The sequence below is a fragment of the Astyanax mexicanus genome, chromosome 22, assembly GCF_023375975.1.
Source record: "Astyanax mexicanus isolate ESR-SI-001 chromosome 22, AstMex3_surface, whole genome shotgun sequence".
NCBI classification, from domain to species: Eukaryota; Metazoa; Chordata; class Actinopteri; order Characiformes; family Acestrorhamphidae; genus Astyanax; species Astyanax mexicanus.
This window is the reverse complement of record NC_064429.1, coordinates 35761120-35771347: the sequence shown is the minus strand read 5'-3', so window position 1 is coordinate 35771347 and position 10228 is coordinate 35761120. Positions and strand designations below refer to the sequence as shown.

Here is a 10228-nt window from a genome sequence, read left to right as displayed (position 1 = left end):
AAATGTATTATTTAAGTACATTTAAACACTACTGTTTGTATTTATTATGATGTTTCAAGTCAGGCTATAATTGAGACTGTGGTTCTGAGATTCTGCAGGGTGTGGTAGTAACTCCAGGCTAACAGTAGGGGGCACTACAGGACCCATTAATATACAGTGCTTTAATATCTAAAGCTGTGAGTAAGACTGTCTGTCTGTCAGTCATAAACTTTCTTTATAAGCATCATATTACTGATTACATGTTATACTACTACTTAAGATAGTAACAATAATAATTATTATTAATAATCCTAAATAAACCAGCAGGGGACACTAATTATATCATTTTAATACCATATTTATTTATTTCTGTTATGAATTTTCTAATTTGTCAGGGTTTTCTGTCTTATTTTACCATCCTTTCATTATTTCACTGTAACTGTAGTTGATTTAGTAGTATTTTAGTAGTATTTAGCCCACTTGTTATTTTTATATTTATCTCTTATTTGCTTTTTTTTTACTCGTTTTAGGTGAAATGCCAATATTATTGTATAGGTTTTAACATGTTTGGCTGCACAATCAGAGAATTGAAAGTGAAAATAAAGAGTGATTGATTGATTGTTTGATTGACTGACTCATTAATTACAAGTTGTTGATGGTTGGAATGTAGTAAAGCTCAATATATGTGAATATAACGATGTTATATATATAGATTATATGCTATAATGGAAAAACAGTTGAAACGATTGAAAGGAGGATATAGTTTAGACCCTGCTGGATCCTCTATGCTGGATATAAGAATGAGATTGAGACAGTTGGGTTTGGAGGTTCTACAGGTTCTGTATGGATCCTGCAGAAAGAACATTTACCCACAGATGTTGCTACAGCTGGGCCTGTAGATCCTGTAGCTCTACACTCTTATGTTGAAGCTGACACTGCAGTGTTCCAGCTGCTTCATAAATGCCGGATTGGTGATAAATCAATAAATCTGGAGAGTGAAATTGTTTAGTGAAGGTTATCCAATGGTGATTATTAAACCTACAATAAGACTAAAATGTACTATTTTCAGACGTATAATAGATTATGGCAGTACAGAGTGTGTGTGTGTTTTATCTTGGCGAATGCTTCTGAAATGACTCCCAGACAGAGTGAATGTCCAAACAAAGAGTATATTGTATATGAGTGTGTGTGAGACAGAGAGAGAGAGAGAGAGAGAGAAAGAAAGAGAGAGAGAGAGATGTTCTTCTTTACAGACTACACATACACAGCAGTGTAAGGTGCAAGATGGAGAAACTCTGAATAAAAGTGCTTCTCTCTCTTTTGGGTAGTGTACCTCCTGGTGAGAGATCGTTGACTGCTAGACATGTCTCTACAGTGCACTCTACATTTTACACTCTACATTTTGCCCAGTTGATAGACTTTGAAAGGGGGCGTTCACATTATATTTAGGATCCGAGGTTAGTCAGATTCAGGTATATAGGGTGATGATATAACGAGGTGGACTGAAGAGTTCACACTGTAAACTGCAGATATGATGATTAATCTGAGTAGCATCACCCACGAGAGTCGGTCACCCCTAGTAGTGATTTGAGGGACATTAACACCTCAGAACATCCTGCAGACATGTGTTGCTGCCTCTCATGATGGCAGGGCTTCCAACTGATAGCATTTTTCAGCAGGATAATGCTCGCCCACACACAGCAAGGAATATCTGTCCGTCTGTTTCCTCTGTTTCCTGAATGTCTTTTCACCAAATTGCAGCTGCATCTCATTTTGTATCCAGGTTGGAGATGGTCAATAATGAAATCAGTTCACATATATACAGATCCATTTGTTAATTTAAGGTGGAATTTGTTTTAAGGCGGAACAGAAAGTTCCAGTAAGAAGCCTCAGGCACTGCAGGCTTCTGTCTGTCTCCTTTACGCTGCCAGCAGAGATGAAGACAATGAAAATGAAAACATCCCTGAATTAAAACTCAAGTCATTTTTATTCATGATAAAACCCTTCATAATAAGGTCTGAATATGAAAAGCCTGTAAAAAAATCTGTATTAATGCACATTTCTGACATTTTGCCCCGAAACAGAGCCTCAGCATGAATCTTTCAGCAACAATTTCAGTAAACAGTGTCTCTCCGCTGCAGGACGCGCCGCACTCTGCATTGTTAATGCGTTCTCTGTATGGTAATGTCTTTTGTTTTCGCTGATGAATTTCAGAGCGAGGCGAGAAACTCAGGACGCCGGGGTTTTAAGAAACATGCATATTTATTTGCAGTCAGAACACATTAAATAAAAACTACAAACGTACTTCACTTGTACAAAAGATAGTTTATGTCCCATTTAAAGTCCAAAATAACAATAATTTACTGTATAAATTAAAATCTCACTATTTTATTTACAATTTCATCAAAACATCCCTTTCCCCAACTGTTTCTTTTATTTTGTCCCTGAAAGTGCCCTCTTCAGATCCTGTAGGGATTCTCACACTGATTTTTGGAAAAAGTTAAGATGTACAGTGTTGTGTAGTATTGTACAATGGTGTATTGTATATTGTGTGGTGTTGAGTGCGTACTGTAAAGTATTTTGCGGTGTTGTACGGTGTTGCATGGTGAAGTGGTGTTGGTTTTGTGCTGTACCCTGTTGTACTGATGAGGTTATAGAGTTCGGTAGTTATATAAGATTTTTGGTGTTGAGAGTGTGCTGAACAGTGTTATTGGTGTTTGGTGTTATAGGGTTTTGTACTATGATATGTGTATAACAGTATTGTATTTGTGTTTTTCATTGTTGTACCCTGTTGTGTGTTCACTCTACAGCATTGTTTTGGGTTGTATGGTGTTTAAAAGTGTTGTACAGTGTTGTACGGGGTAAAGTGGTATTGTACATTGTTGTGCAGTGCGGTACAGTGTGGTATGTCCTATTGTACCTTACTGTACAGTGTTGTATACTGTTGTACAGGGTTGTCTATTGTTGTATGGTGTTGTGCACTGTTTTAGAATGTTGTAAGGTGTTGATTATTTGCTGAATGGTGATGATAAGTGCTTGTGTGGTTATGTACAGAGCTGTATTATTGTTGTACAGTGTTGTACTGCATTGTACAGGTCTTTATCATTGTTGTACAGTGTTGTATGGCATTGTACAGGTGTTGTACTGTGTTGTACAGTGTTCAATTCTGTTGTATGGTGTTTTATGGTGTTGTACGGTGTTGAATACTGTTGTATTGTGTTGTTTGGTGTTGTATTGTGTTGTATAGAGCTTTATCATTGTTGTACGGTGTTGTATACTGTTTCGTGGTGTTCTGAACTGTTGTACGGCATTGTACAGGCTTGTATATTGTTGTACAGTGATGTTTTTTGCTGTATCATGTTGTGCGCTGTTGTACAGTGTTGATTATTTGCTGAATGGTGATGATCAGTGTTTGTCTGGTTATGTACAAAGCTGTATCATTGTTGTACGGTGTTGTGCACTGTTGTACAGGGTTGTACAGTATTGTTTATTGTTGTATCATGTTGTGCACTGTTGTAAGGTGTTGATTATTTGCTGAATGGTGATGATAAGTGTTTGTGTGGTTATGTACAGAGCTGTATCATTGTTGTACAGTGTTGTTTATTGTTGTACGGTGTTGTGCGCTGTTGTGCGGTGTTGTGTCATGTTGTGCGATGTCGTGATGTGGTGAGCTGTGTCTGGTGCGCAGCTGAAATCTCTAAATCCTCCGTTCTTCATTATTCATCCGGTCCTGCAGACGTGACCCTGTTAATGCGAGCTGTCAGTTTTGGTTTATTTCTCTGTGATTGGATAAGCTGTGTGTTCCTCTCTCTCTGACTGGAAGTGATGAGTGTGTAAGTGTGTGTGTGTGTGTGTGTGAGTGTGTGTGTGTGAGATATTTTGGGGCAGTAATTATGGCGGAGGACACACAGGAAGAAGCAGGACGTTACTGGAAGCCCGACAGTGACCGGGGTGACCGGGGGGGTCAGCTTACTGAACGGCCTTTTGATCAGTCTTTGGTCGCCCGTCTACGAAACATCCTCTCTGCTCTCTCTCTCTCTGCTATACACACACACATATATACACACACACACACTGTACACACCCTGTACACACTGAACACAGATCAGCTTTACACACACACATACACATATATAAAAAAAAGACAAAAGCATAAAGCTGGACGTGGAGAAAAACAGCTGAAGAGTACATTATTAATATTATTATTAAATACATTAAAGCAGCAGTCCGTAAGTCTGTACGTTTTGTGGATTTAAAGCCCCCTCTGGTGAAAATGTGTAACTGCACAGAGCTTATGGAAAAGTACTTTTAATATAGATGTTTTTAAGTATAGTGTATATTATATTATTTTGTAATTTAATGAAAAACCATCCGATGTCTATTATTATATAGAGAGCAATTACATCCAACAAACCTACCAGACCACTTTAATAGTTTTTAAAATGAATATACTCTAAAATGTTGAAGGGCTGTCTATGCCAGAACACCATTACTATTAATTGCTATGTTTTGTCCCTTCCCAACTCCCGAAAATCTTAGGGACTGCTGCTTTAATATGAATTAATATTATCATCATCACAATTTACAAACATTTACAGAACGAACAAAAGAGTAAAACAAAGCAAAACCCGCGATTTAAAGCCTGAAATATGAAAGAAGGAAAGAAAAGAAAAGGTTTGGCTTTAATTGTAATATTCCATTATTATTATTTTATCATTAATATTATTTTTATGAAATCCTAATATATTATGCCTAAAACAAAGAAGTGCTGCTTGAATCCTCTTGAAACAGTCGATTTAAATCAGGAATGCTAACAGAAGTGGCTAACAGTGGCTAACATGGAGAGTAAACACAATTACATTTAGAAAACAGTCACTGATTAGCATTACGCTAACAAGACTTTTTTAAGAGGGCATTTAATAGCCCTGAATGGTGATGTTTATGAAGTTCAAAATAAGCCATTTAAAGGCTCTGTCACTTTTAAGCAAATCTGCTGACTTGCCAAGGACAGTAGGTACAGATCCCACCCTCAGAAGAAGTCTGCTAATTGCTGTGTACTGTCTCTAGTTCTCAACCAGCAGAATTGAAATTGAAATGTTTCATTAACTGATCTAGTGGGTGGAGCTGAACGGTGGTTCACTCCAGTTTATTTTCACTCTGGTTTTATTGATTTGCTGGGAAATAATAATCAGAGCTTTTCAGGTGGTGTTGAACAGATTAATCCTGATGGTGTATAAACTCTGGTGAGGGTGTTAAACTGAATTATTGGAGTAACTTTGTAGAATAAAAGCTCTGTTCTGAGTCATTCTGCTATACATTTTTATTTTACTGTTAATTGATTATAATTAATTATCTATCAAATAAGACTTTTAAGAGCTTGAAGTTATAGGTATAAGATATTAATTATATTTAATTCAGCAGTATAAATCGATAAAAGAAGTGCTTGGTGAGGCTGAGAGGACTCTTATCACACGTTTCCACAAAAAATCAAAAGTCACAGGAAGTAGAATCATGTCCCAGGACATTTGCATGTCCCATGGAAGCTAAACAACGCTGCACTGAATCTGAGTCTTCTGCACTGAATGTGGAATCTGGATTCCACAAAGTTGCTTGTAATAATATTGTATTGTAATATTACATTATAATAATATAGTATTATATATTGTGATAAAAGCATATTGTGATATCATATCGCAACAATATTATATTGTGATAATATTATATTGCAATAATATTGTATCATAATAATATTGTAACAATGTTGTTTCGTGACAATATCATATTGTAATAATATCATATTGTGATATAGCATTGTAATAATACTGTATTATGATAATATTGTATCTTAATTATATAGTACCGTGTTGTAACAATTCTGTATCATGATAATATCGTATTGTGATAATATCGTATCGTGGTAATATCTTATTGTGATAATATCATATAGTGATATCTTATTGTAATAATATCGTACAGTGATGTTATTGTATCATGATAATATCGTATCGTGGTAATATCTTATTGTTATAATATCATATCGTGATATTATTGTATCATGATAATATCATATCGCCTAACATTGAAGGCTAATTTCCACCCACAGTGGACAGCAAGTGCAGTGGTCGGTATTGATCATGACTAGCTGTTTTCTTAAGCTTCCATGGAAATGTGCCAAAAGTCATGGGACCCAATACTAGTTCCTAGAGTTTGAATTCGTGATCTGTGGGATGTATCGCTTTAATGCATATTGTTTTGGGCGACTCCAGCTGTGGTGCGGAGAGTTGCTCAACCCAGCAGAACCACAAGCTCAGAGCGGAGCTGCTTTCACACGAAAATAGAAGTGAAAAAAATAAAATAAAACCTCTATTGTGTTTAACCCAACCTCACGTCTTCTAAACACCAGCAAAACACTAACGAAGATTAAAGACAGTGGTGGCGTTAACGACACGCCGACAGATACAGGACAAAAAAACACACCGCGAGATTTCCCAACCCTTAAGGCACTTCCAGACACGAGGAAGACGAAAAAACACACAGATCAGAACCAGCGACGAATAGAAAACGATACGAATACTGAGGAACAGTCTGAGAAAGAGTTTCTGAGAGGAATCCGTTACAGCAGTCTCTCGTTTTTTAGCCTTTCAGACGGGGATTCGCCTCAGAACACACAGTCGTTTGGTCCGTCTTTACGTCCGTCATTACGGCCGTCTGGGCTTTTGTTTGGCGTCTCATTTGGGAACGCAGAGTGTTCCCTCGGAGAACCGAATCCGCCGCTTTATCTGAGTCCCTCATCCTCCGCCGATTTACAGCGGCCGCTCTGTTCGCTTACAAAGGAGCGACCTACATTTGCGACGGCGAGAAAGAAGCGAAACACTCGCGTTTCTCTCTCTGAGGAGAGCCGATTGTCTGCGGCGGCGGCTCGGGTTTCGGCGAGTTTGTTCCACGGTGAGACTCTCAGATTCTTATCTGGTGTGGTGGTTTTGGTCCAGAACAAACAAATGATCTGCTCTTTTTTTTATTCTGCAGACTTTTGTTACTGATAAAAAAAGCCTGTTTGGTCCTTTTCTCCACTGTTCGGTGACTTTTGTTAGTGTTTCTGTGTCCAAAACTGGGAAAAACAGCTGAAAGTGGCTGAAAGAGAAGTGGCGTAGTCGGCCAACGTGTGACGCTTGTTTACGTTCTTCTTTTTCATGAAGCAGAAAAAGAGAAAAACACTGCTTCTCGGCAGTGAAGAGACGAGCTGCGAATAAAAAACAGCTTGGGGTTTCCTTTTTCCTATTTATCCTTTGTGTTTGGTCAATTTTATTTTTTTTTAGTGCAAAAAAGCCAAAAAACTAAAAAACGGTCTTGTTCTGTTTACCCGTCACCTTCGCAGCATTGTCCACTGGAGGCCACGCCCCCTGACCTGCCTCCGCATCCAATCAGATTCCCTGTGGATTCACCGATGTCCGATTGTCCATCGTGAACTAGTGGTAATTTCAGCATCTAGCAAACGGCGTCCAGTTGGCTTAGCTTAGCGTAGCTTAGCTTATCTGGTCTGTGCTGCTGCTGTTGCTGTTGCTGTGGGTTTCCTCAGCGTTGCCGGGCCGGTTAGATGCAGTCCGGTGCTGCAGACCCGCGGTGCGGGTGAGTGTGAGTGTGTGTGAGTGTGTATAAGTGTGTGAGTGTTCTGCACGGGCCCACAGCAGCCGTAGAGTCCGAGCAGACGGGCAGCTAGTTGCCCACCAGCGGGCTGAGGTCACTGTGGTGGTTCTTCAGCTTCTTCTTGAAGAGCGAGATGGTGGAGGGCCTGTAGAAGATGATCCAGGGCTCGGAGGCGGAGCTCTGGGCGCACGACTCCGCCCCACTGATGGTGGGGATGGTGGGAGATCTTAAAGAGAGAGAGAGAGAGAGAGAGAGAGAGAGAGAGAGACATATAGTTACATTTCTTTACTTTAGCTTTGACTTTATATATTTCTATATTTTACTTTTAGATAGATAGTTAAACAGAAAAAGGATGAAAGAAAGTGAGAGAGAGTGTGACAGAGATAGATAGATAGATAGATAGATAGATATTTCTATACTTACTCTTAGATAGACAGTAAAAGAGAGATACAGAGAGAGTGTGTTAAAAATGAGTATCGAAAGGAAGGAAGAAAGAAAGTGAGATGTAGAGAGAGAGTATGGATGAGTCTGATAGATAGATAGATAGATAGATAGAGAGAGAGAGAGAGAGAGAGAAAGAAAGGTACAGAGTGATAGGTAGAGAGAGAGCACAAGAAAGAGTGTGAGAGAGAGAAAGAAAGGTAGATAGAGAGTTAGTGAAAGAGAAAGAACAGCAGAGAGAGGTAGAGAGAAAGAACAAGAAAAAGAAATAAAGAGAGAAAGGATAGTAGAGAGAGATGTAGAGAGTGAAAGGGAGAAAGAGAGGTAGAGAGAAAAAGAAGTAGAGATAGAGATAGAGAGAGAGAGGTAGAGAGATAGAGATAGAGAGAAAGTGAGAGAGAGAGGGAGAGAGAGAAAGAAAGGTAAATAGAAAGAGTTAGTGAAAGAGAAAGTACAGCAGAGAGGTAGAGAGAGAAAAAATGAGAAAAAGAGAGAAAGAGATATAGGATAGTAGAGAGAGATGTAGAGAGTGAAAGGGAGAAGTAGAGTGAGAGAGAGAGGTAAAGAAAAAGAGAGTGAGATAGAGAGAGAGTAAGGATAAGTCTGCTTTACATGTGGGCTGAAATTTGCATTGTAAAATCTGAGGACATGCAAAACGTCCCCCACGACTAATCAACAACAATAAATCTGACATCAGCTCAGAGATAAAGCAGCCAATCAGAGGCCAGGACGACTCTGCAGGAAAGTAGAGTTGCACAGTGGATGCAAAGTGGTTGCAATGGTGTTGACAGGTGTTTGCAATGGTGTTAATAGATGGTTGCAATGGTGCTGCTATGTGGTTGTAATGGTGTTGCAAGGTGTTTGCAATGGCGTTGTTACAAAGTTGCAATGGTGTTGATAGGTTGTTTCATTGGTGTTACAAGGTGTTTGCAATGGTGTTGATAGGTGATTGCAATGGTGCTGCTATGTGGTTGTAATGGTGTTGTTACAAAGTTGCAATTGTGTTGACAGGTGGTTGCAATGGTGTTGATAGGTTGTTTCATTGGTGTTACAAGGTGTTTGCAATGGTGTTGCTAGGTGGTTGCAATTATGTGGATAGATGGTTGCAATAATGTTTCTAGGTGGTTGCAATGGTGTTGATAAGTGGTTGCAATAGTGTTGCTAGGTGTTGCAATGATGTGGATAGATGATTGCAATGGTGTTGCAAGGTGTTTGCAATGGTGTTGCTATGAGATTGCAATGGTGTTAAAAGGATGGTGCAATGGTGTTGTTCCATGGTTGCAGTGGTGTTGCTATGAGTTTGCAATAGCGTTGATAGGTGGTTGTTGTTTGCAATGGTGTTGCAATGATGTGGATAGATGGTTGCAATAATGTTTGTAGGTGGTTGCAATGGTGTTGCAAGGTGTTTGCAATATTATGAAATACTAGTAACAATTATGTTATGTTAATACTGTATATATCCACATAATAGAAGTACTTTATCTTTTTAGATTATTTGTTTTTTATATCAGACTCTATATTAGTTTGGAAACTTACTTTACAGTGACGTGCAGAAGCAGCTTCGCCACCATGGCTAACACAGTTAGCGTTAGCAGGCCGGCGAGGGCGTAAACGGTCCACACTGTAGAAAAAATCACAGAACAAAAAGCCCGCTGTCATTATCTCACTGTCACACAATTATCACACTGTCAGCGTCAAAACCACTCACGTCACATTCATAAAAGAACGACTGACAGCAGCGGCTTCAGAGCCATTAACATGACTGATGATTCATGATAACAGATTTAGACAGAAAAGAAAGGATAAAAGAACAAAGGAAAAATCACATAAAAGGATAAAACTGGGCATAAATAACTTTTCTCTATATACAGTACACTTTACCAGATTTATACTTTAAGACCTTGCTTACTGACTAATATCTCCTATTCTAGTTAGTGCTGGGCGATTTTTTTTTACGATTAATTCGGTCCATTCGAATTACAGTTTAAATGCGATTTTCAAAATGGATTAATCACGATTTTTACATTTAGACATTTTTTAGACATCTTTTTAATCTAAAATATCCCAAAACACTCCTCATTTCTGAAGTGTTTATCCATCCGTCTTACCGTGGTTACCGGCGTCTCCCACAGACTGACCCGCGCATATATTCTAAACATTCCTC

General features: G+C 38.7%; 1 protein-coding gene across 2 annotated transcripts in view; it reads right to left on the bottom strand.

Moving 5' to 3' along the window:
- Positions 1-1943: 1943 nt before the first annotated feature.
- kremen1 (kringle containing transmembrane protein 1) overlaps positions 1944-10228 on the bottom strand; it is a 95974-nt gene continuing 87689 nt past the window's right edge. For both annotated transcript variants that reach the window (XM_007234164.4, XM_049470599.1), the window contains exons 9-10: positions 9601-9685; positions 1944-7849 (exon numbers count right to left, since the gene is read on the bottom strand). In XM_007234164.4, the coding sequence (XP_007234226.3) occupies positions 7693-7849; positions 9601-9685 (242 nt within the window). In that variant the 3' untranslated portion in view covers positions 1944-7692. The remainder of the gene's footprint in view (positions 7850-9600; positions 9686-10228) is intronic.